The sequence below is a fragment of the Chrysochloris asiatica genome, unplaced genomic scaffold (assembly GCF_000296735.1).
Source record: "Chrysochloris asiatica unplaced genomic scaffold, ChrAsi1.0 scaffold00231, whole genome shotgun sequence".
Taxonomy (NCBI): domain Eukaryota; kingdom Metazoa; phylum Chordata; class Mammalia; order Afrosoricida; family Chrysochloridae; genus Chrysochloris; species Chrysochloris asiatica.
In genome coordinates this window covers 1,796,147-1,823,462 of record NW_006408749.1, presented here as the reverse complement: position 1 = coordinate 1,823,462, position 27,316 = coordinate 1,796,147, and the positions used below count along the sequence as shown (strand labels likewise).

The 27,316-nt window shown below is 40.0% G+C and overlaps 1 protein-coding gene across 4 annotated transcripts in view; it reads left to right on the top strand.

Annotated features, from left to right (window-relative positions):
- The window catches only part of CHRDL1 (chordin-like 1), a 250,102-nt gene that overhangs the window by 206,275 nt on the left and 16,511 nt on the right, over positions 1-27,316 (top strand). For all 4 annotated transcript variants that reach the window (XM_006873242.1, XM_006873244.1, XM_006873241.1 and 1 more), the window contains 2 exons: positions 4,266-4,434; positions 23,866-24,075. In XM_006873242.1, the coding sequence (XP_006873304.1) occupies positions 4,266-4,434; positions 23,866-24,075 (379 nt within the window). The remainder of the gene's footprint in view (positions 1-4,265; positions 4,435-23,865; positions 24,076-27,316) is intronic.

Here is a 27,316-nt window from a genome sequence, read left to right as displayed (position 1 = left end):
GCACTGAGCAAAACAAAGTGCTCGAGTCTATGGAGCTTACATTCTAGTACTTTAATGTACTGTCTGTTCTTATTTCTTGAAAACATCTAGGGTATCTATACCGTGGAGTATGATCTCATACCCTGGCCTGCGTTTAGAATTCTCAGCACATCTTATCTAAACAATACTTGAATACTATACAGTTTATCATACATGCTGACAAGGGATTCAGTACTTTGGGATGTGATTCTGATTAAGTCTTTTTCCCACTGTTAAAAAAAACCCACAAACAGTCTTTAAAAAGCTTCGGCAACTCCATCTCTGGTTGGTTGGTTGGTTATGTGCTGTGGAGTCATCTTTACTACTTACCAAATATAGTCTTCATCACTTAGCATATCATTTATAATCTGGTTCCAAATTACTTTGGGATGTGAATCAGGATCGAGTTACCCAGTAATCAAGATAAGCACAGGCTTATTTGTGCATATTAATCTGTAATGATTTATTTGTGCTTTCTAATCTGTATTGGACAATTTCACATGAGTTTTACCACAAAATTGTTCATTACAGAATAAATAAGCACAAGTAAGCCCAAGCACACCTAGCTTTCTGGGTACTCTGTCCCTGTCAGAAATAACACACTTTAAAAAAGGCTTTGATTCTATAGGAAGGTTTTATGGGGTTGGGAGAGAAACAGATGCTAGCCATACCTAGAAGCAGAGTCTTTGGTGTTGTGAAAAACTGTGGAATTGTTCATTACAGATTAATAAACACAATAAGCTTGTGCTTATCTTGCTTATTGGATAATTTGACTCTGAATGTTACCTTCCAGCTTTTTCTTTTTGAGAAAATTCAGGCTGAATTTGAAAAACATTAAAACAAGTCCACAAGAGCCAACATATGACCCAAATATCCCACCTGAATTTAGAGATCATTACAAGAACAGATTTGATGCATTAGACATAAAGGACGGAAGAGCAGAGGAGCTGTAGGATGGCATTAAGAACACCATATATGAAAAAAAGCAAAAGGTCTGTAAAAAGGCAGGAAAGAAAGAAAAGATCAGAATGGATATCAGAAGAGATTCTGAAACTTGCTCTTCAGCATAGGGAAGTTAAAGTGACTAGAAGAAATGATGGAACAAAAGAGCTAAACAGAAAATTTCAAAAAGCAGTTCAAGAAGACAAAGTCAAGCATAAAGAATTGGAGTTAGAAAACCAAAAGGGAAGAATGCACTTAGTACATTTATCTCAAGCTAAAAACACTGAAGAAAAAATTCAAGCCTTGACTTCCAATATTGAAGGATTCTATGGCAAAACTGGACTCTTAGTGTGGCATTGTAGGATAAGCACTGGACTGATAACTGCAAAGCCAGTGGTTGAAACCTACCAGCTGCTCCTTGGAAATCCTACATAGGATTGCTGTTAGTCAGAACTGACTTAATGACATTTAAAAACAACATGGGCAAAATATTGAATGGTGCAGGCAGCATCAAAAGAAGATGGAAGGAATACACAGAGTCAGTGTACCAAAAAGAATTAGTCAATGTTCAGTCATTTCATGAAGTAACATATGATCAACAACTGATGATATTGAAAGAAGAAGTCCAAACTGCTCTGAAGGCATTGGCTAAACAATGGGTCCAGGGATTGACATAATACCACTGGAAATGTTTCGATAAACTGATGCAGTGCTTGAGGCATTCACTCGTCTATGCCAGGAAATTTGGAAATATAGCTACTTGGCCAATCGATTGCAAGAGATCCAAATTTGTGCCCATTCCAAAGAAAGGTGACCCAATGGAATGTGGAAATCATAAAAAAAAAAAAATCATTAATGCCACTTGCAATTAAAATTGTGTTGAGGATAATTAAAAAACAGTTGCAGCAGTACAGTGAGAGAGAGCTGCGAGAAATTCTAGCCACATTCAGAAGAAGACATGGAACTGACATCAGATAGGTCTTGGCTAAAAACAGAGAATACCAGACAGTTTACTTGTGCTTTATTGACTATGCAAGACTGTGTGGATCATTACTATGAATAACATTTCAAAGAATAGGCATTCCAGAACATTTCACTGTGCTCATGAGGAATCTCTAAATAGAACAAGAGGCAGAATTCAAGTAGAACAAGGGGATACGGAATGGTTTAAAATCAGGAAAGGTGTGTTCCAGGGCTGATTCCTTTCACTGTAGTTGTTCAATCTGTATGCTAAGCAAATTATCTGAGAAACTGGACTATATGAAGAAGAACAAGGTATTGGATTGGAGAAAGACTCATTAACAGCCTATGATAAGCAGATGACACAAATTTGCTTGCTCTAAGCTAAGAGGATTTAAAATACTTACTGATGAAGATCATAGACTATAGCTTTCAATATGGATTGCACCTCAGTGTAAAGAAAACAAAAATCCTTACATAATGATATGCAGAGAAAAGATTGATGTTGACAAAGACTTAATTTTACTTGGATCCAAAATCAATGCTCATGGAAGCAGCAGTCAAGAAATCAAACTATGTGTTCCACCAGGCAAATCTGTTGCAAAAGACCTCTTCAAGGTTTTAAAGAGTGAAGATATTACTTTGAGAACTAAGGTGTGCCTGACTCAAGCCATGATATTTTCAATTGCCTCACATGCATGTGAAAGTTGGGCAATGAATAAGAAAGAATATCGAAAATCCCATGGATTTCCAGAAGAACAAACAAATCTTGGAATAAGTACAGCCAGAATGTTTTGTCGAAGCTAGCATGATAAAACTTTGTCTCGCATACTTTGAACATGTTGTCAGGAGGGACCAGTCCCTGGAGAAGGACATCATGCTTGGAACAGTGAAGGGTCAGTGAAAATGAGAAAGACCTACAATGAGATGGATTGGCACAGTAGCAGCAACAATGGGCTCAAACATCACAACAATTATGAGGATGGCACAGGACTGGGCAGTGTTTCATTCTGCTGTGCATAGGGTCGATCTGAGTCAGATCTGACTTGATAGCACCTAACAATGTGTTTTCGGTTACACTTTCTGTTTGCCTAGAGTATCCCCCACCAACTCTACTTGTAAACAGTCTACCCACCCTTCATATTCCAAGTAACAGAGTCTTCCCAACTATGAGCTCTCTCTTGCCTCATAATTTGCATAGTCGTTATACTTCTGTGGCTTCTGTCATATTCTGCTTCTGTTACAGGCTATTATCTTAACTCCTAAACCCAAATATGAGATTCTTGAGTGTGGAAATGACACTTTATCTTGTTTGCCTGTTTGTCTCCCCCTACACCAGGAATTTGTCTGGGAATCATGTCCAATCATGTATAAGATGAGATAACAGACTCAGCATGTGACTAATGCTGCTTTCACATTACCATGTCCCTATTTCTGGGTTGTGGCGCTGTGGATTAATGCGCCAGATTGCAAAGTCGTTTGAACTGCAAGGTCAGTGGTTCAAGCTCACCAGTCTCTCCTTGGAAACCCTATACAGGGTCGCTATGAGTAGCAACTGACTTGACGGCACTTAACAACAACAACAGTTTCTATTGGTAAGGAGCTCTGATAGCATAGTGGTTATGAATCGGGCTGCGAACCGCAAGGTCAGCAGTTCGAAACTACCAGCCGTTCCACAGGAGAAAGATGAGGCTTTCTGCTCCCGTAAAGATCTACAGCCTCAGAAACCCTGTACATGGTCGCTATGAGTCGGAATTGACTCCACAGCACATAACAACAACAGCAATATTTCTATTGGTGTTGGTGAACAGGCGGTTAAGATCATAACTCATCTCTAAAAGTTAATCAAAATCATCAAATGGCTATTAATGTATGTAACTTCACCTCTGCCTTCTCACTGGTGGATTTTTTTTTTTTTTTTTTTTGAGCCCTACATTTTTTTCCCCTTCATATATATGTAGTGAATTGGGTAAAGGTTAACAGAACAAATCAGCTTTCCATTCAGTAATTTATGGAAATTTTGTTTCATCTCATTGATTGCAATCCCCACAATATAACAACCACTTTGTCCCTATGTTTTCTTTTTCCATTTGTCCTTCTTTTCTAACACTTCTGAACTTTGTCATTGACTAAGTGCTGTCCTTTTGATTTCAAATGATTGCTTATTTTGTTTGCATACCTCACTAGTGTCACTATTCTACTCATTTACTGGTCTATTGTTTGACTGAAAATTGAACCATGGGGTGAATTCATTTCCAGGTATGAAGGGAGACTAAGGGCTGTAGTCTTGGGGCCATAATCATTGGTGAATTTTTGAAACTGAATTAGTCCTTGTCATTTTACAGAGACATTCTTACCACCGTTCTCACTATGATCCTCCACCAAGCCGACAGGCAGGAAGTCTGCCCCGATTTCCTGGGGCCAGAAGTCACAGGGGAGCTCTTATGGATTCCCAGCAAGCATCAGGGACCATTGTGCAGATTGTCATCAATAACAAACACAAGCATGGACAAGGTAAGAGGCATCTACATCGGGCTTCTCCAATCTGAGTCTGGAGGACTGGAGCTGGGAAAGGACCTTCTCTTCCACACTTATCACACACTCACAAGGTGATCACTCACCATTCAAATTCACAAAATGAATATGGATTAGTGACTCCAGGGGACTCTAAAACTTTGCCAAATATGTACAGCATAGTTCATATATAAGTATATATAGAGTTCATATATCCTTATTTAGTACAGAAGATAAGAAAACAGCTAATCTAATGTCTACAGCAGGTGGCACACAAGGGTGGATTACCTGACAAGCATGGGCTTATTTATGCTTAATTACTGATCCCTAGTGAACAGATGAGTCAGTAAGCACAAATAAGCCCATGCTTCCCTTACTTCCTGGGTCCTCCATTTGGGTCAAGGACTATACATTTGAAAAGTGGCTTTAATTTTTCAGGAAGATGCTGTAGGGGTGGGAGTGAGACAGATCACAGCCATGCCTTGAAGCAGAGTCTTTGATATGGTGACAAAATTGTTCACTACAGATTAGTAAGTAAGCACAAGCAAATCCGCACTTATCTGACTTATTTGGAAATTCATTTGGTGGCTCTTTTTATGCTTTTGAAGCAGTTTCCAGCATTTTCACTATTGTTCCTGGGAGTTGGGCAAGTTTGTTGAGTCTTTAACAGAAAAAGGTGGTTTACTTTCCAGCAGGGCATCTAACTTTCAAAGATTGTCAAACATTTCTGAAACTGTTATCCATAACTCATTGTTGTTTTGCTAGGTCCCATAAAGTCGGCGCCGACTCATAGCGATCTTATGTACAACAGAACGAACCACTGCTGGGTCATGTGCCAACCTCACAATCGTTGCTATACTTAAGCACATTGCTGCTGCTACTGTGCCAATCCATCCAATTGGGGGTCTTTCTCTCTTTTGTTGACCCTCCACTTTACCAAGCATGATGTCCTTCTCCAGGAACTGGTCCCTCCTGAAATATATCAGCAAGATGAGAGATGAAGTCTGGCCATTCTGGTTTGCAAGACGCATTTTGGCTGTACTTCTTCCAACACAGATTTGTTTGTTCTTTTGGTGGTCCATGGTACTTTTAATATTCTCCTCCAACACCATAACTCAAATGCATCAATTCTTCTGTGGTCTACCTTATTACTGTCTAACGTTCGCATGCATATGAGGTAATTGAAAATATCATGGCTTGGGTCAGTCCTCAAACTGACATCTTTACTCTTCAATACTTTAAAGAGATCTTGTGCAGCAGATTGGCCTAAAGCAATATGACGTTTGATTTCTTGACTGCTGCTTCCATGAGTGTTGAAGGATGATCTGAGCAAAATGAAGTCTTTGACAACTTCAATGTTTTCTTCATTTATCATGGTGTTATTTATTCATCCAGTGGTGGGGATTTTTGTTTTCCTTGCATTGAGGTGCAATCCATACTGAAGGCTGTGGTCTTTGATCTTCATCAGTAAGTATTTTAAGTCCTCTTCACTTTCATCAAGCAAGGTTGTATCATCTGCATTTCGCAGGATGCTAATGAGTCTTCCTCCAGTCCTGATGCCACATTTTTCTTCATAAAATCCGGTTTCTCGAATTATTTGCTCAGCATACAGATTGGATATGTACGGTGAACGAATACAACCCTTGTACACACTTTCCCTAATTTTAAACCATTCCTTAGGAATTGAATAACAAAACGATATGAGTGAATTACAAGGTATGGCAGCTCAATATGCTTCCGAATACAACTGTGCTGCATAGGATTTTCCATAGTTAGTTTTTCAGAAGTAGAGCTCTAGGTTTTCTTTTTCTTTTTAAAGTTTTTATTGTGAATTGAGTGATAATTTACATGGAAGAACATCAGCTCGTCCTATCTTATTTTGTTTCATTGCAATGATTATAATCCCCTCCATGCGTCATCATTCAACAGTATTTGCTGCTATTTCCCTTTTTTTTTTTTTTTTTTTGATGTACACCGAAGCACAGAGGAATATAGAATCATTCAAACAACCAAAAGGCATACCCTACAAACCTGCCCCTCGGCTGCCAGTGCACAGCCCCTCTCCCTCCTTGAGTCTAGAGTCCCCAGCCGCTGCATCTCTCCACATCATCATCTCTGCCTCCATCTCTGGTACCACTGCTTCTCTGGATAGGGTCCCACACTCCTCTCTTCTTCCTTGATGGTCCTAGGTTGCTCCACTCCTGGACTGCAAGATCAACCACTCCCCTCCTTTTGTTACAAAACGTCTACCTTTACATTTGCAACATTCACAATCAGTCCTGATAGTAATTATTCACTATTGAACCACAAGAGTCTTATCCCCATCTCATTTCACCAGTCCCATATAGACAGGCTGGAAACCACTCAATGGAGATTCTACCCTCCCCCACACCCTCAAAATCTAAACTCCTTTGTGAAAACTTGTAAACCAGTCACTTTGAGACTTCATAGCCAACGCCCCCCCCCCCCATATTAGATAGCTAGTGTCTAAGTTGCCCATTGTTATCAACCCTGTGTACAGGGAGGGTGGGAATGATCCTTGCTGTGAAGATTCCTTCCCTCTTTTAAGCTACTAATCCATAAGTATAGGTCAAGTTCAACAAATTGTAGTGGATTACACTTCTTTTCCTCTTTTTTCTTCCTCTAGTCGAGTTCTGATCATACAGCCATTGAAGATAGGTTTAACGGATACTATCTGCAAGTATGGGCATTCTTGTGCATCTCCCCTCACTTCATATCAGCTCGACACTTGCTTTTCCCCCACTTCCCCTTATCAGTAGACCACCATGGTCACCAGCAAGATTACATGCCAGCTTGTGCATTCCCTTTGAGTTTCAGTCTTGGAAGGGGGTTTGCCCTAAAGGGACTTGATCGCTTGCCTTGATGGCCTCCTGGTGAATAACTTGCTTGTTCTGGTGGTTGTCAATCACACTGCCGATTTTTGTTTTTGAATTTTCCTGCTGGCCTTTCTTTCAAGAAGTATCTTCTAGTCCTCTAGCTGTTCTAGGCTGGTTTGCTTGTCTTTTCAAGTGGAAATTTCCCATCTCAGGAGATTCTGGATGGGGATCAGGATTCCACCTACGGTCTTATATACTGCAAAGTCTCCACAGGAAGCCTTTCACTGGGCAAGTTCTAGCCCCCCTTTTAGGTATTCCAATCAGTTATAGGCTGAAGACAGACTTATAAACATACTATAGGTGATGTTTCTGGCTATTCCATTCTCTCCCTCTCAAGTGTCTATTTTACAATAGTAGACAAGGGAAACCAAGATTCATAAGACAGCCAAGCATCCTAACATTATTTCCCCTCTTTTACCCATTCAGACTATGCCTCAATCCCTATATCACAGAGCCCTGTTGTTGCAATGTTGAGCATACATAACTATATTTACCTCTGTCCCATTTAGCCCATGCAAACCTGTCTAAACGTTCTCCTATCTGCCTTGTTTGCCATCCCCCCCCCCCCTTTCTTGTATATTGCCCTCTGCCAAACCCCGAACTATCGTGTGTCTATTCCCTGCCCTGTGCTCTACCTTATCCTCCCTCCCCTCACTACCCCACCTACTACCACCTCCGGTAACCAACAAATATATATATATTTTTCCTTTTAGTGTGGGTATTTTTTTTCTTAAGCTTTTACAGTAATGGTCTTATCCAGTATTTCTCCTTTTGTGACTGACTAATTTCACTTAGCATAATGTCCTCAAGGATCATCCATGTTATTTGGTGACTTACAGCTTCCTTGTTATTCTTCAAGATAGCATAATATTCCATTGTGTGTATGTACCAAAGTTTGTTTATCCATCCTTATATTGATCGGCACTTAGGCCATATCCATCTTTTTGCTATTATAAATAGTGCTGCTATAAACATTGGTGTGCATATATGTTATGGCTCATATTTCTTGTGGATATATACCAAGGAGAGGGAATGCTGGATAATAAGGTATTTCTAGTTCCAACTTTCTGAGGAAGCACCATACTGTTTTCTGGATTGATTGGATCATTTTGCAATCCCACCAACAATGTAGGAGGGTCCCAGTCTCTCCACATCCTTGCCAGCATTTATTGTCTTCTACTTTTTTTTTATCTTTGCTGTTATTGCTGGTGTGAGATGATATTTCATTGTTGTTTTGATTTGCATCTCTCTAATGGCTAATGATCGTGAACATTTCTTCATATGTTTGTTTGCTGCCTGAATGTCTTCCTTGGTGAAGTGTCTGTTCATGTCCTGTGCCCATTTTTTAATTGGGTTATTTGTCTTTTTCTTGTAGAGGTGTTATTGTTGTTGTTGTGTGCCGTGGAGTCGGTTCCAACACATAGTGACCCTGTACAGGGTTTCCGAGGCTGTAAATTTTCACGGGAGCAGAAGGCCTCATCTTTCTCTCGCGGAACAGCTGGTAGTTTTAACTGCTGTCCCTGAGGTTCACAGCCCGATTTGTAACCACTAAGCTTATAGTTTCCAATATATTTTAAAAATGAGTACCTTGTCTGATGTGTCATTGCAAAAGATTTTTTTCCCATTCTGTGGGTTCCCTTTTTACTCTTCTGGTGAAGTATTTTGATGCATACAAGTTTTTAATTTTTAGTATGTCCCAATCATCTATTTTGTCTACTTTTGCTTGTATAGTTTTCAAAATGTTTGGTAGTCTGCATGTGCTATGTATTAGATCCCTCACAATTGTCCCTATTTTTTCATCGATGGCCTTTATAATTCTGGGATTCACATTTAGGTCTTTATTCCATGCTCAATTGGTTTTTGTATATGGCGTCAGGAAAAGGTCTTGTTTCAGTCTTTTGCATATCGCTTTTCAGTTCTGACAACACCATCTGTTGAAGAGATTATCTCCTCCCTATGGAATATACTTAGGCCCTTTGTCGAAAATCAGTTGGCTGTATGTAGATGAGTAAATTTCTGGATTCTAGATTCTGTTCCATTGAACTGTATCTATCATTGTATGAGTACCAAGCTGTTTTGACCACTGTAGCCATGTAATAAATTTTATAGTCGGGGAGTGAGATGTTTCAACCTTATTCTTCTTCTTAAGTATATTCTTCTTTCTATGTATAGGATCATATCGTCTGCAAATAGAGAGAGTTTTACTTCCTCTTTGCCAATTTGGATGCCTTTAATTTTCCTATCTTGCCTTATAGCTCTGGCTAAGACTTCCAAGGGAATATTGAATAGGAAAATTTGACAAAGGGCACCCTTGTCTGGTACCTGTTTCCAGAAGGAAGTCTTTCAGTTTCTCTCCATTGAGAGTAATGTTGGCTGTTGGTTTTGTATATATGCTCTTAATTATGCTGAGGAGTTTCCCTTCAATTCCTACTTTGTTGAGTGTTTTTATCAGGAATGGATGTTGGATTTTGTCAAATGCCTTTTCTGCATCAATTGATATGATTATGTGGTTCTTTTCCTTTTTCTTATTTATATGGTGGATTACATTGATTGTTTTTCTAATGTTGAACTATCCTTGCATCCCTGATATGAATCCCACTTGGTCATGATATATTATTTTTTTTGATGTGCTGTTGGATTCTGTTGGCTAGGATTTTGTTGAGATTTTTTTCATCTATGTTCATGAAGGGTATTGGTCTATAATTTTCTTTCTTAGTGATGTCCTTCCCTGGTTTTAATATGAGGGTTATGCTTGCTTTATAAAAAGTATTAGGAAGTTTTCCATCCTCTTCGATATTCTGGAATAATTTGAGTAGAATTGGTGACAGCTCTTCCCTGAATGTTTGGTAAAGCTCACCAATGAAGCCATCTGGAACCGGACTTCTTTTGGTTGGGAGGTTTTTGATCACCTGATCAATTTCTTCTTTTTTTAATGAGTCTGATCAAGTTTTTTACTTCACTCTATGTAAGTTTAGATAGGTCGTGTTTTTCTGAAAAAGTATCCATCTCTTCTAAGTTTTCAAATTTGTTGGAGTACAACTGTTCTGTTACTATCTTTTTTATTTCCTTTGGTTCCGTTGTGACATCACCCACGTGGTTTCTTATGCTTGTTATTTGTGTCTTCTCCCTCTTTTCTTTTGTTAGGTTTGCCAATTTTTATTAATTGTTAGGTTTGTCAATTTTATTAATCCTTTCAAAGAACCAGCTTCTTGACTTGTTGATTGACTTATTCTATAGTTTTTCTCTGTCTCTTCATTGGTGCAGTTAATCCATTGACATTCAGTGTAATTATTAATAGCTATGAATTAATTGCTGTCATTATGTTAGTTTTTTGTGTGATACTGCTGGTTCCTTTGTTCTGCAGGCCTTCTTGTGCTGAGTTCATGTTTTTTTTTGTGCTCTTTCCTGTCAGTTTCTTTTTAGTTTTAATGTCTCCATGCTGTTCTTGGATCTTCATTTACATGGTATGTTGTGGAGTATTCATTTTCTTTGAGTTTATCTTATAATCTACTAACTTTTCCCTCCACTTAAGACAGTCTATTTTATCCTGCAATCTATGTGACCTCCTCGCCACCTGGATCTCTGTTCCTATATTTTCCCCTTCTTTGACATTGTCATAATTTTGATCTTTGATTGACCTCCCAGGTCCTCTGAATTCTTTGTTGTAATTTTGTTCTGTTCTGTACTCTGCTATCTGTTGACTGAGTTCCGGTGGTGTTGTCATGTTTGTCAATCTCTGGTTGTTGTCCATTCTTGTTGGTTTTCAATCCAAAGAACTCCCTTTAGGATATTTTGAAGTGCTAGGTTGACTTTGACAAAGTTTCTTAGCTTCTGTTATTCGGGAATGTTTTGATTGCACCGTTGTATTTGATTGACAGCTTTGCTGGGTATATGATTCTTGGTTGGCAGTTTTTTGTTTTGTTTTGTTTTTTGCTTGTCTTTTAGGTTTTAAAATATGTCTACACATTGCCTTCTTGCTTGCATGGTTTCTGCTGAGAGATCAGAGCTTAATCTGATTTGCTTGCCTTTGTAAATAACACTTCTCTTTTCCCTGGCTGCTTTTAGGATTCTCTCCTTGTCTTTGAATTTGGAGAGCATGATTATGATATATCTTGGTGATTTTCTTTTGGGGTCTATCCTTCCTGAGGTATGTTTGGCTTCTTGAATGCTTATCTTCTCATCTTTCAAGATGTTAGGGAAGTTTTCTTCCAGAAGCTCTTCAACTATCTCCTCTGTGGACTTCTGTGATTCTTCCTGTTCCACTATGCCAATAATTCTTAAGTTGTTCCTCTTCCTGTTGTCTAACATGAGTCTTAGACTCTCTTCAGATTTTTTTTAATCATTTTTTTCTGCTTGCTTTTCTAGCTTAGCAGTGTTGAGAGATTTGTCTTCCTGCTCACTCGTTCTGGCTTCCATCTCTTCCATTCTACTTCTTTGCCCTTTCAGTATATTGTCCATTTCTCATATTGTTATTAATCATTTGGACCTTTTTTGCAGGTTTTGAATTGTTTCTAATGATATATATATATCTTCCTTGATTGCTCCAGTAGCACATTCCTGACTTCTTCCTTATTTTCCTCCACCCTTTTGTGAAGTCTTTGGATGTGTGTGATTATCATTCTTCTGAATTCCTTCTCAGGCAGATCCAAAGTCTGCTCTCCTAATGGGAAGTCTATGCGTACCTCCAACTCATTTGTCTTGGTTACTCTTTTCTGTTTCTGGACATGTGCCAAGATCTTTCATTGTTTCTTGGACATTTTCAATAGTTAGATGTGTTTTCAATGATGAAATGAATGCATGTTGCTGTATTATTCAGCTTACTGAGTGTCTCCTGATGGATGTGATCTGGAGATAGGCTTCCTTTTTCACGTCTCTTCTTACTGAACTAAGGAGCTCTGGTAGTATAGTGGTTATGACTCGGGCTGCGAACATCAAGGTCAGCAGTTCGAAATTACTAGCTGTTGCACGGGAAAAAGATTAGGCTTTCTGTTCCCATAACGATTTACAGCCTTGGAAACCTTGTACAGGGTCGCTATGAGTTGGAACTGACTCCCTGGCACATATCCATCATTATTCAACTGCAAGCAGTCTTAGCTGGTGTTGTCTCCTGTCTGGATGATGGGATATTATAGGGTATTCTTGTAGCTTGGCTATATTGCCACGATTGCTATCTCTTCTTGGGTAACATAGGAGAGAAAGCTCCCACACCCAGGAAAAAAAGTAGGACCAAAAGGACAAAAAAAAGAAAAAACAGAAACAAAAGTAAAAGCAAAAACAAAAACAAGCAAACAAAAGCACAACCATAGCAGACTGTCCAGTAACCTTTGTTGTGCAGGTCAGTGTGCATGCACAGTAGAAACCTCCAGCCGTGGATGGGGGTGTCCAATCGCTCTGGCCTCTCCTCTAATCACTGCCGTGGAGGTGTGCAGACAGAGATTGAAAAATGAATGGAAGAAAGATTGTTCACGGTTTTATCTCTGAAGATCAGCTAGGTATCTTCATATGCACAGCGTAATTCTCAAAATGACTGTGTCCTTGTATATAGTAGTTGGTGTTGGCTCTTGCCTTTTATGTTGGAGTTTTCCAGGGTGTAAATACGGTTTTGCTGTTTGGCCAGACCTGCTGTCTCTTGTTAGGTAAGGCAGGAATAAAGGCTCCTGCCCAAGTAGGAGAGTCAGCTTTAAGGCTAAATCCCAGAATAAGACGTCATAAGAAGCTGCCCGGAGAATTAGCTTCTGGAACCACTGGGGCTTTCAGGGACTTCCTCTTAGCGCTGTGAGAATATTGTACCCTGTGGATGCAATGCTGGACCCTTTTGGGGGTGCACTTCCACCTGTCTCAAGATGCCAGGGCTGGGGAGAGAGGATGCGATAGGGGAGAGAAGGAAAAACAAGTAAAAAAAGAAAAAAAAAGTCACACCTCTTTTTCCACAAGTCACTCCATGGCTTTCATGGTGTATCAGCCTGGCTGTGGCCCTGCACTCTCATCTCCGCCCAGGATGTGGGCCTCAGGTAGTATGCCAATTGATTCATAAATTACGTTTCTTCCAGCAAGTCTGCTTTCTTCACTGGTGGGCGTCCGAAACGATTTCCCCTTACTTTATATTACATCTAAGAGCTCTGGTAGCGTAGTGGTTACGAATCGGGCTGTGAACCTCAAGGTCGGCAGTTCGAAACTACCAGCAGTTCCATGGGAGAAAGATGAGGCTGTCTGCTCCCGTAAAGATTTACAGCCTTGGAAACCCTGTACAGGGTCGCTATGGGTCAGAATTGACTCGACAGCACTTAACAACAACAACAAAGCTCTGGAGCTGTCCTGGCAAAGTGCCTTCACTGGTTTTTCCTCTCCTCTGCCGAGAATCCTCTACTGTTTGTCTCCATTTCTCCTGCCCCCAAACTGAAAGTTTCTCGGTTTTCTTCTGAGGCACCTCTACGTGGATGTAAACTTTCAACCTTTTGGTTAATAAGCAAACATGTTAAACCTTTTGCACCATTCAGGGACTCCACCTTAAGAATAAAAACCTACTGACTGACACAGAGTCAATTCTAACTTATAGCAACCCTATAGGATTGTTTCAGAGACTGTAAATCTGTACAGGAGCAGACAGCCACCACTTTGTCCTATGAAGTGGCTCATGGATTTTAAATATCTGATCTTGCTGTTAGCAGACCGATTATTATTTTTTTAGTAAGTTTTTATTGTGAATTATGTGATAGTTTACATGGGAGAACATTAGCTTTACATTCATCCTATCGTATATCATTTCACTGCAGTGATTGCAATCCCCTCTATGCATCATCAAACAACCAAAGGGTATACCCTGCAAGCCTGCCCCCCAGCCATCAGCAAACAACCCCTCTCCCTCCCTGAGTCCAGAGTCCCCAGCTGCTTCATCTCTCCACACAATCATCTCTGCCACCTTCCACTCCTCTTCCTTAACAGCCCCAGAACCTCCGATCCTGGACTGCAAAAACAACCACTCTCTCCTTTTGTTACAAAACATCTACCTTTACATTTTCAACCCTCACAGTCAGTCCTGATAGCAATTATTCACTATTGTACTACAAGAGTCTTATCCCCATCTCCTTTCATCAGCCCTGTCCAGACAGATTGGAAACCACTCAGTGGAGAGTCTACCTTCCCCCACACCCTCTGGAACTAGGCTCCCTCTTAAAAGCATGTAAACCAGTCACTTCTTGCCTTTATAGCCCCACCCCACCCCCCACCCCCATTTTGGGTAGTCAATGTCTAAGCTGCCCATCCCTGTCAACCCTGTATACAGAGGGGGCTGTAAAGATTTGTTCCCTCTTTTGAGTTACTACATCCATAAGTATAGGTAAAGTTCATCAGATTCTATCAGATTACTCTTTTTTTTCCTCTTCTTTCTTCTTCTAGTTGAGCTCTGATCATCCAGCCATTGAAGCCAGGTCAAGTGGGTACTATCTGCAAGTATGGGTGTTCTTGTATATTTCCCCTCACTACATATCAGCTGGATGCTTCACTCTCTGCTCTAGTCCTCTGTGGCCATGTTACTGTCTCTGGCCCCAGGAGTCCCCATGTCCCCATACTGCTGACCAACCAGGTCTCAATCTGTGTTCACAGGATTCTAACATGAACATGGTCAGACTTAGCTCATAACTTCATTGCTGTTTTTCCCCCACTTCACCTTACCTAGCCACTTGCCTTGATTGATCCCAGGTGAACAACTTGCTTTTTCTTGTAGGAGTCAATCAGACTGCCATTAAAGTTTTTTATTTTTTCTGCCTGTCTTTCTTTCATGCAGTATCTTCTGTTCTTCTAGTCACTCTAGGCTGGGCTGCTTGTCCTTTCAAGTGGTAATTTCCCACCTCAGAAGATTTTGGATGGGGTTCAGGATTTCACCTATGGCCTTATGCAATGCAAAGGCTCTGCAGGAAGACTCCTTCACTGGGCAAGTTCTAGCCCCATTTTAGGTATTCCAATCAGTTATAGGCTGAAGATGGACTTACAAGGTTTCTATGGTGATATTTCTAGCTATTCCTTTCTCTCCCTGTCAATTGTCTACTTTACAATGGTAGGCAAGGGAAACAAAGATTCAAAAGACAGCCAAGCATCTTAACATTATTTCCCCCCTTTTAAACCGTGCCTCAATCCCTGTATCCCAGAGCCCTGTTGTTCCAAGGTTGTGTGTACATTGTTATTTACCTCTGTCCCTCTTAACCCATGCAAACCTGCCTAACTGTTCCCTCTTCTTCCTTGTTCTTCCATTTCCCTCCCCCTTCTTGTGTATTGCCCCTCTCCCTTCCCCCAGCAACCATGCTATCCTGTGTATATTCCCTACCCTGTGCTCCACCTTCCCCTCCCTCCCCTCACCCCACCCCATACAAACCAGTAACTAGCAAAGTTTTTTTTTTTTCTTTCCCATTTTAGTGTGGGTTCTTTTTCTTAATCTTTTACAATAATGGTCATAATGTAGTATTTCTCCTTTTGTGACCGATTAAAGAACCAATAGATCTATTTTGTAAGAAGTGCAGCCAGCGTGCTTCTTGGAGGCTAAGACATATTGTCTGGAGGCAAAAGTCTTTGGAAAAGGATGTCATGCTGGGTAAGGTGGAGGGTCAGAGAAAAAGAGGAAGACCCCTAACGAGATGGATTGGCCAGGTGGCATCATTGATGAACTCAAGTGTGGCAGCGGTAATGAGGTTGGCCCAGGATCGGACATTATTTCGTTCTGCTGTGCATGGAGTCGCTATGAGTCGGTTCCGACTCGATGGCACCTGACAACAACAACAAATTTCACTCAGCATAATGTCCTTAAGGTTCATCCATGTTATGCGGTGGCTTACAGCTTCCTTGTTATTCTTCAAGGTAGCATAATATTCCTTTGTGTATGTGTACCACAGTTTGTTTATCCATTCTTCTATTGATGGGCACTTAGGCTGTCTCCATCTTTTTGCTATTGTAAATAGTGCAGCTATGAACATTGGTGTGCGTATATCCACTCATGTTATTGCTTGTATTTTTTGTGGTTAAATACCAAGTAGAGGAATTGCTGGATCATAGGGTATTTCTATTTCCAACTTTCTGAGGGAACGCCATATTGCTTTCCAGAGTAGTTGGACCATTTTGCAATCCCACTAGCAATGTAGGAGGGTCCCAGTGTCTCCATATCCTCACCAGCATTTATTGTCCTCTACTTTTTTGATTTTTGCTGTTATTGTTGGTGTGAGATGATATCTCATTTTTGTTTTGATTTGCATCTCTCTAATGGCTAGTGATCGTGAACATTTCATCATATATTTGTTGGCTGCCTGGATCTCCTCTTTGGTGGTATCTGTTCATGTCCTGTAACCATTTTTAAACTGGGTTATTTGTCTTTTTCTTGTAGAGGTGTTGTAGTTTCCTATATATTTTAGAAATGAGTCTGATGTGTACTTGCAAAAGATTTTTTCCCATTCTGTGGGTTCCCTTTTTACTCTTTTGGTGAAGTCTTTTAATGCACATAAGTTTTCAATTTTAATTTTTCCCAATCATCTATTTTGTCACCATTTGTTTGTGACATTTTCACAATGTTTGGTAGTCTGTGTATCCCCTGTATTAGAGCCCTCACATTTTCCCCTATTTTTTCATTGATGGCATTTATAATTCTAGCAGACTGATTCTTAATCCACTATGCCACCAGATCTCTTTACCTCTGAACTAGGGGTTCTTATACCTCAGTGCACCCAGATTTTCCTGGGGCTTATGTTGAAGATCTGTGTTCCTGGCCACACACCCAGAGAGTTAAATTTAGAGGAACTGGAATCCAGGAATCTGTACTTTAACAAGCATTCAAGGTGATTGTGTTGGAGGTGGTTCCCTGAAAACAGTAACACTGACTTTGGTAGAAACAGAATTATAATCATAAATGTCTCTGAAAGTTGTTTCGCCATTGGTGCTCCTCACTGCTTCTTTACCAAACGTAGAATTGTGGTAGGGGATTTAACACCTAATGGAACTCCTATTTCAAAAGGAATCTCATTATTGACTCCATGGCAGAAACCTAGGACTAACCCTTTTCCACTTATGGGGACACTAAGAAGTTTGTGGGGTTTTTGTGGGAGTGGGTAGGAATAAGGAGTGAAGGTTAGGGTTGATACTATGGCTAAGTCTAGGCTAGGCCTAGGACTTCATTTATTGTTAGGTTTATGGTTAGAACTAGGGTTAGTGTTAGGGATAAGTGCTAGGTTAGGGCTAGGATTAAGGCTCCGCCCAATTTTAAGGGGTACAGTTAGATTTATTTTTTTGTAAATCTGCTTGGTTTCCTCTTCATTTGGAAGTTCAATAACTACATTATTCCCTCTTTTTACTTTATGAGTTTTTGTTGTTGTTGTTTAAACTGTATCTCTGGTTCTCTAATTTCAACATAATAGGTCTGTTTTACTTTGTTCTATATCCTGGTGTGGCACTGCAGGGTGTGTGCGCTGGACTGCAAGGTTGGTTTTTCAAGGTAGGCAGTTCAAGCTCACCAGTCTTTCCTTGGAAACCCTATAAAGGGTCGCTATGAATCAGAATTGACTCGACAGTACTTAACAACAACATCATATCTGGATTGAGTCTATGTGATACTGTCTTGTCTGTTAGTCTCAAGATGTCTGCTCTTGTTGGTTCTCAGTGTAAAGAACTTTAGCATTTTTTGTAAGATTGGTCTACTTTTTACAAATCCTTTTAATTCCTGTTTGTCTGAAAATGACTTAATCTAGCTGTCATATTTGATAGACAGTTCTTGGTTGGCAACTTTTTTTCTAGAGTTTTATATATGTCATTCCATTGTCTTCTTGCCTGCATAATTTCTGCTTAGAATTCAGAGTTTAGTGTTATTAGTTCTCCTTAGTAGGTAACTTTTCAGTTTTCCTGTGCTGCTCTCAGAATTGTTTCCTTGTCTTTGGTTTTGAAAAGTTTGATTATAATATGTCTTGGTGTGTTTCTTTTGGGGTATATTTTGTTTGGAATTAATTCATCTTCTTGAATGGCTATTTTCTTGTTTTTCATGATGTTAAGGAAGGTTTATTCCAACAACGCTTAGATAATATTCTCTCTGGGTTTTGTTTGTTTGTTTCTTCTTGTTTTGGAATTCCTACCACGAGTAAGCTATTCCTATTGATAGTGTCACACATAAATCTTAGGATTTCTTCAGATTTTTTTTTTTTGTTCTATTTTCTGATTGTTATTTTAGCTATGAATATTGAAAGATTTTTCTTCAATTTCAATAATTCAGCGTTCCATTGATTCAATTCTATTTCATTGCCCTTTCAGTATATTACCTATTTCTGAAGTCTTAGTGTTAAACTTCTGGTTTTCTAATTGCTTTTTATGTATGGTTCCCATATTTTCAATGATTTTATCAGTTTGTTTCCTGAAATTTTCCATGATTTTGTTTACATTTTCCTTGATTTCATCTGTGGTTTTTTTGAACTTTCTCATCAGTCCTTGAATTTGCCTAGCTAGCAGTTTTTGAAACTTTTTATCAGGTAGTTCTGATACCATTTCTGGTGTTATATTTTCCGTATCTCTATTTTGGTCACTTGCTTGAGATACTCTATCTTGTTTCTTTATGTAAGCTGAAATTATTTTCTCTAAGAAATTATGGTGCTGTATTTGTATTTAGTTGATGACCGTATATTGATGTATTCTTTAGGTACTCATCAGTTGTCTCATGGTGGATGTGGTAGAGATTGAAAATGTAAATGTAATTAGTTCTCTGTTCACTGTTCAGGGTAGCATAGTTAAGGGTGGGTTCACATGCCTCCAGAAGCAGAGGTTCTATGCCAAGCACCTGACCCCAGACAGAGTAGAGGCTGTGCAGGAGGGATGCTACTGACTAATGGGTTGGCAAGGATGCGAACTGACCATGCCCTGGCTACTAGGAGGGTATAGGAACAAGGGAAAACTCCATCCCCTTGCCACCAACCTCCAGCTGCATCCTGTGCCCACAAACTACTGTTTCAACTGCAGCTGGAAAAGGCGCATGATGACTGTATTACACCACACCACACAAGCCCACAATCTGCCTGTTTTTCTTCTCTCTAGCTGTTCTTGTTCAGCTTCCTCTTCCAGTCAGCATTCAGTCCACATCTTTGTTCTATGCTCTGATGCTCAAGGTTCCAGGATCACCATCTGTATCTGTTTCACTGAGTCTCTCATATCTTTGTTGCTGAAGGTTGGCTCAGTGCACCTGCCTACTCTGCCATCTTGCCACACACATAACTCTCTGTCAGAGTTTTGTTCCCATCCTAGCAACTTGCACACACACACACACACACACACATACCATTTAATATTAGCATATGACCTTTTGCCCCAAATTCTCATGAAACCTGTTCCTGTTGATTTGATTCCAACTTATAGTAACCTACAGGACAGAGGAGAACTGCCTCATAAGGTTTGCAAGACTGCTATCTTTACAGAAACATCTTTCTCCCATGGAGAGGCTGGTGGTTTCAAACTGGATCTCTTAGCTTTCAGTTAGCAATTGAGTTCTTAACCACCGTGCCACCAGCGCTCCTTTCCCACAAATTACCTTGATATAAAGGCAACTTCAGCTGCCTCAGTTAATCATTAGATTTAATTATGACTCCAGCTGCAGTTTTCTCTCAGATAGACTGTGTTAAAAAGCGTGTCCGGTGTAAAGAAATACACTTGCCCTGACTGGAGAGAGATAGTGGTGAAATGAATTGTTTGTCTGATCCCTTATTCTCTGGGTTCAGACGCCAGCCCAGAAACATTCTCTTCATGTTCACAGTAACTGAGAATCCAGAATGTTTGATTTAGAGACCTATGTAACCATCATAATCACATCAGTTTCTCTATGAGCACATTTTCTAAGTCCTTTGAGACCACAGTTGGAGCTTCTAAGCAGAAACACTTAGCATAGGCTTGACTGAGTAGGAAAAGAGCCACCACAAGAAGGTTCAAAAGGACACTTGAATGTTTTGCCTTTTAAAGCCTGTACATGCGTGCTTCATTTTCATTGAAGCTACATCAGGCGTCACCTATCTCCAAATAAAGAAATGGATGTGTCTTGACTTTGCCCTGTATACAGCTGATACTGCCACAGTGTGCTCTCTCTACCTCTTACAACAGCTAACTTAGAGAATCAAGCTGTGTAGAGAAGCCTGGCCAAGGAGCCTTCTGACCCAGTTTTGAGAGAGCCAGGCTCCTTTATATCTGGGCCATTTAACCATGGGTGCCAATAGCTCACAAAAGGAATGACGTAGTCATTCAGTTTTTTTATATCTACTTGAGCCACCACAGAAAAATATTATGCTGAGGTTTAGAGAAGACACAGAATCTTGGAAAGTAGAAGCATCTCCTCTAAGCCACAGCAGTTCATTGCTTAAATGCATACATGAAGGCACTTTCAAAACAACCAAACCAAAACCCATTGCTGTTGAATTGTTTCAGGCACATAGTAACCCTATAGGACAGAGTAGAACTGTCCATCGTGTTTCTAAGGTTGTAAATCTTTATAGAAGCAAACTGCCATATTTGTCTCCCATAGAGCTGCTGGTGGAGCTGAACTGCTGACTTTTGAGTGTGCAGCCTAGCACTTAACCACTACACCAACAAGACATCCCCTCAAAACAGGCATAATTTTCTCCCAGGAAACAACATAGAAACACAACCTTGACAGTGTGTAGCATGTGAGAATAATGTTCTTAGAAATAAATAATTCAGTGAGTAATACAGAAATCTCCTGATCCAGAGGGACTGATCAGATGAGCCTTGACCACGGGCTGTAGCACGCATGCCCACATATGTCCATAGTCCCATTTCTTCCTATATAGGCTTCCCTGGCCACTACCCCCACCTAAGTACTTGGGGTGGAGGGAGGAGAAATTCAATCAAACAATTGACTGCTGCTTACTTTTTTAGGCATCGTGTCAACCTCTTTGGAGCAAGAGCTCAGCTGGTTTCTTTCTATAAAACCACAAACATGTTTTGTTTCCTTTAAAGGAAAAACAAAATCAAAGACAGTTCTCTGAATGGGTTAAAGTAATAAATTATTAAACCAAATGATTGAATAACATGGGTGAAAAACAATCTGTTACAAAGAACTCCTACTATAAATCTCAAAAATGCTAGTCAAGCCAAAACTAGATGATCACATCTGTTATTAGTTAGATGTAAATTTCAGATTACAGATAAAAAAATTAAATTGCTTTTGAAACTTACAGGCTTAAAAGAAGAACACTCAAGAATAAAACTCTTAATAAAAAAATAGTGGCATATTAGAAGTATTGGAAATATTTGCTATCAATCTGGGTTTGATTAGAAATTTATTATTTTTAAGTTCTAACAACAACAACAACAAAGGTATTCTGATATGAATTTGTAATAAACAAGGAGTTAGGTAAAGTTGTAGTTTTATTTTCAATCCTAAATTGGCTCCAATAGATTCCATTTGCTCCATAACTATTTCAAAGTCATAAAGAAAAGTATAGGTAAACGAACTTTGAAAATCCTAAATCCCATAATTTCTACAAGGCCTCTTCATTTTCAAGACTGAAGCTCATCCTTTGATTTTCTTCACGTCCTATAAAAGCTCCAGCTGGTTTACATTTATTCATTTTCCCCCATTGATTTGGATGTAGCAGTTCTCTTTTGCCCTTTCTATTATAGTTCTCTGGAGAATCAATTGCCCCTTCCCCCATCTCTTAACTCCCCAACTGGATGATGCAAAATCATCTTGAGAACTGGTTGGTATGGAGAAGACTGCATTTCAACTTAGAGAGCTGAGTTGACTTCACCCTATTCCACTTCAGAGTAGGCTCTCACCCAGTCTATTAGAGAAGAGGGAATCTAACTATTTAACACTGGAAGCCCCACCCTGATCCTCAGCATGTCTTATCCTTGCCTCTTGATGTGATCCTCTGAGGTACATCTACTTGGTTTCTCGTGAGAATGAAAGAGGAAAAGGGATAAGACTCCACCATTTAAAATTTGAGTCCAGGCTAAATTTGCTTGAAGCAGACTATGTGTCCACTTGTTCACATTGTCTAGAAGGGAATGAGAGAGAACAGGTAAGGACAACACATCTGACCTGTGGGTTCTGGTCAGTTCTTATGTGATCCTGTCCACAGCCTCAAGCTTCACAGTTTAGGTATCAAGACTCTAGTTTATCTTACTGTACGTTTGGGTGTCTCATCACTGGTTTAGGTTCTTGGAAATTTTTGCGTGGAATGACCTGTTAGGATGCCCAGTACTCCAGCAGCTTTTGGAAAAGACAAGAAAAGGCAGCCAATATCATCCATATTTCCTAATGCAGCCCTGTGGAATTGATGAGAAAGAAATAGCCCAATGATTCATCCTTTTGAGCCACTTGTGTTGCAGCCAAATCAGTCAATTCCTAGAAACGCCCCAAGTGGGGCTCTTTCTCCCACCCTCACCCCGCCTTAAGTGATACAACCCACCCTAGAGAGGTTGTTGATTGGGATGCCGACAGGTCTCCACGGGTATGATGAGGTGATGGGAATAATGAGAAACACACCCAGTCCCAGTCATGCCTTGAAATCTCCAGAACGTCTCAGTACATTCAAAAAGGGAGAGAACTTATTCTTAGACTTTGTCATTTGCAGGCCTGTGCAGTTCTAATCCTGGAATCTAACTCTATGTGTTATAGTAGGAGTCAGATAAATTTCAGTTGATTTACATTGAAGGATGTTCCTGTGGTCCTTCCCCTTCATAGGCCCCTCGGCCTGCAGCCCAGATGCTTGTGTTTTCAAGGCCCCTCAGAAAACATGGAACCAGGGACTTCACTTCCCATTCAACAAATGTGAGACTGCTAAATGATATTTATGGGGCAGGCAGGAGTTCTCTGTAGCTGATTCTCTACAGCCACTGTGAAGTGGGGACAGGAAGTTACGTGAAGATGTGATACATAAAAGTCTACCCTTTTATAAGATCTCCAGAAATGGGTCCTTTTCCTCTAAATCTTATCTTAGAACCTTCCTTGCTGCTCCAGAGAGTAAGCTGGTGTCATAAAGCCCTGTAAGAATCTGTGTTGGCATATCAGGTGCTGATAGAATTTGACATTCTGAATAGATTTGCTCCAGAATCTGGAAAAAACTAGCCATTTGGGCTACATTTAGCATCTAACCTCACTGGACAGCAAATTCCTCTGATGCATTTTCATATCTGGAAGCACCTTCACTTGGACCATACATCATTTATGGAATTGCATGTATTAATACTACATTCAATATAGGTTCCTTGTCAGATATCCAAAACAGGTAGAAATCCACTTTCATACATTCATTCATTCCTCCATTAAAAAAAAAAAAATACAAGTATGTCAGATACTTGTGAGCATACAGAGGCTGCTGTTGAACAACTAGGTAGCTACCGACAATAGAACATGGTCCAAGCTATTTCTTGGTTGTAGAGGCTGTTCTGTCAATGCATCTCCATATCCATGACAAGAGCAAAGGACACTTGATGTCTTATCAAGTCCCAGAGTACAAGGGACCATCTTAGCTTACTAGCCTTTAATTTCCAGTCTTATGTTCTCTTTCAGTGTGTGTTTCCAATGGAAAGACCTATTCTCATGGCGAATCCTGGCACCCAAACCTCCGGGCATTTGGTGTTGTTGAGTGTGTGCTGTGCACTTGTAATGTCACCAAGCAGGAGTGTAAGAAAATCCACTGTCCCAATCGATACCCCTGCAAGTATCCTCAAAAAATAGATGGAAAATGCTGCAAGGTGTGTCCAGGTAAAAAGTCAAAAGGTGCGTTGGTTGGAGGCCCTGCCTTTGGTTGACTGTGACCCTCACATAGTTGTTCTCAACATTTTTTGAACATCAGAAGCATAATCAACCTGCCATATAATTTTAATAATCATAGTTCTAATAATAATGGCAATTCTCTGGAAAGGCTGATAAGATGATTGCTTGGAAGAAATTTCCTAATTCAAAATATTTTGGAGATTTACTTGTCAACATCACCATTACCATTGACCTATGTAGTCCCAAGTTCCTTATTTTTCTAAAGAGCAGAGAAATGAGGTTATCATGAGTATTAGGGAGAACAGTAGAACTTTTAATTTACATCACCTTTTAATTCATCAAAGAACACTACCCTTTTGAGACAGGATGTGATACAAGCAAGGGATGGAGGCTGAGTTCTTGTACAGTTTTCTAACTTGCTGTGTGACCTTGGAAATATGTCATATTCACTTTGAGCCTCATCATCCTCATCTGTACAATGAGAAGTTTGGAACAATTGATCTCTAAGTCCCCTTCCAACACTAAAATTCTCTCTTTTCTTTATTGTTTATCTTTTACAGATGAGAAAATTGAAGTGTGCCCAGAGTCACACAACTAATTGGTAATAAAACCAAGGCCTAGAATCCAGGTCATCTGTAGCCCAATATCTTATAAAAAAAAAAAAAAAAAGAAAGAAAGAAAGAAAAAAAGTGAATCAATAACTTAAATGCTGTTACTGTTAAGTGCCATTGAGTCAGTTCCAACTCATAGTGACCTTGTATAGGGTTTCCAAAGAGCAGCTGAGTTTGAACCGCCAACTTTGCAGTTCAAACTGACCTTGAAGTCAAGTGTTTATCCTATAGTGCCGCACCAAGACTCCAAGTATTTAAATAGTGGTTTGAAAATATGAACTAGATATAAACATAGTCTGTAGTATGAAACCACCACTCATCTCTCAGCATTTCTCAAGCTGGGGGAACTGAAGAAAAACTTCAAGCCTCAACTTTCATTATTGAAAGATTCTCTGGGGAAATTAGTGAATGATGCAGAAAGCATCAAGAAAAGATGGAAGGAATACACAGAGTCATTGTACCAAAAGAAAATGATTAATGTTCAAACATTTCAAGAGGTACCATATGAACAAGAGCCAATGATACTCAGGGAGGAAGGCCAAAGTGCATTGAAAGAATTGACAAAGAACAAGGCACCAGGAATTGATGGAATAAAAATTGAAATCTTTCAAGAAAGTGAGGTGGCACAGGAGGCATTCACTCATCTCAACTATCTGGCCGACTGATTGGAAGAGAGCCATATTTGTGCCCATTCCAAAGAAAGGTGACCCAACGGAATGCAGAAATTATCAGACAATCTCTTTGATATCCCATGAGAGTAAAGTTTTACTAAAGGTAATACAGAAATGGTACATTGACAGAGAACTTCCAGAGGTTCAAGCCGGATTCAGAAGAGGCCATGGAACGAGGGATATCATTGCTGATGTCTGATGGATCTTGGCTGAAAGCAGAGAATATCAGAAAGATGTTTACCTATGCTTTATTGACTACGCAGAGGCTTTCGATTGTATGGATCATGACAAGCTATGGACAACATTGCGAAGTATGAGTATTCCTGAACACGTAATTGTGCTCATGAGGAATCTATACCTGGACCAAGAGGCAGTTGTTCGGACTAAACATGGGAACACTGAATGGTTTGAAATTAAGAAAGGTGTGCAACAACGTTGTATGCTTTCACCATACTTATTCAACCTGTATGCTGAGCAAATAATCTGAGAAGCTGGGTTCTATGAAGAAAAACGTGGCATCAGGATTGGGGGAAGACTCATTAACAACCTGCAATATGCAGATGATACAACCTTGTTTGCTGAAAGTTAAGAGGACTTAAAACATTTACTGATGAAGATCAGAGAACACAGCCTTTGGTATGGATTGCATCTCAATGTAAAGAAAACAAAAATCCTCACCACTGGACCAATAAACAACATTCTTATCAACGGAGAAAAGATTGAAGTTGTCAAGGACTTCATTCTTCTTGGATCAACTATCAACACTCATGGAAGCAGCAGTCAAGAGATCAAACAACGTATTGCATTAGGCAAATCTGCTGCAGAAGACCTTTTTAAAGTGTTGAAGAGCAAAGATGTCAGCTTGAGGACTAAGGGTGTGCCTGATCCAAGCCATGGTATTTTCAATAGCCTCATATGCATGCGAAAGCAGGATAGTGAATAAGGAAGACCGTAGAAGAATTGATGCTTTTGAATTATGGTGTTGGAGGAGAATATTGAATGTGCCATGGGCTGCCAAAAGAACCAATAGATCTGTTTTGGAAGAAGTGCAGCCAGAGTGTTCCTTGGAGGCCAAGATGGCCAAACTTCGTTTCTCATACTTCAGACATATTGTCACGAGAGACCAGTCACTGGAGAAGGCTATCATGTTTGGTAAGGTGGAGGGTCAGAGAAAAAGAGGAAGAGCCCCAATGAGATGGAGTGGCCAAGTGGCAGCTTCAATGGACTCAAGCGTGGCAACAGTAGTGAGGTTTGCCCAGGATCAAGCAGTGTTTCAGTCTGCTGTGCATAAGGTCGCTGTGGGTCCCTACCGACTCCATGGCACCTAACAACAACAATAGTATTGAAAAGGTGCCTCATGGCTCAGTGTGTTAAGAATTGGACTGCAGTTCAAACCCCCCAGCTACTCTGTAGGAGAAAGATGAGTCAATATACTTCCATAAAGATGTATAGTCTCAGAAACCCCATGGGGCAGTTCTACTCTGTCCTATAAGGTCACTGTGAGTCAGAACTGACTTTGTGACAGTGGGTGGGTTATACTAGAGTTGAGGGAGTGTGGGGTTGGTAATTAAGCATTCCAGCCTTGGGTCTGCTAGATTTTCTGTGTAACCTAGAATAAGTCACTTTACGTCTCTGAGTCTCGGTTTTCTTTTCTCCAGGATAAGGACATTAGAATTGGTGTCACAGGATCTATGCCCCTTTCACTTTCTAGGAGTCGGTGAATCAATCACTTCCAGGAACATAAAATTATCATCCATTTTGCATACCTGCAAAACATTTCTGTAAACATAGATGAAAAACCAAACATTTTCACACACAAGCAGAGAGTTAAATAATTTATTTCTTCACTTTAGGTAATTCCTTATGACCAACAGGCAAACATGTGCTCTGTTAATGTATAGTCCTGTGTGGCTCACACTCTCCTCAGAAACCCTATACAAGGTTGCTGGGGCTTGGAACCAA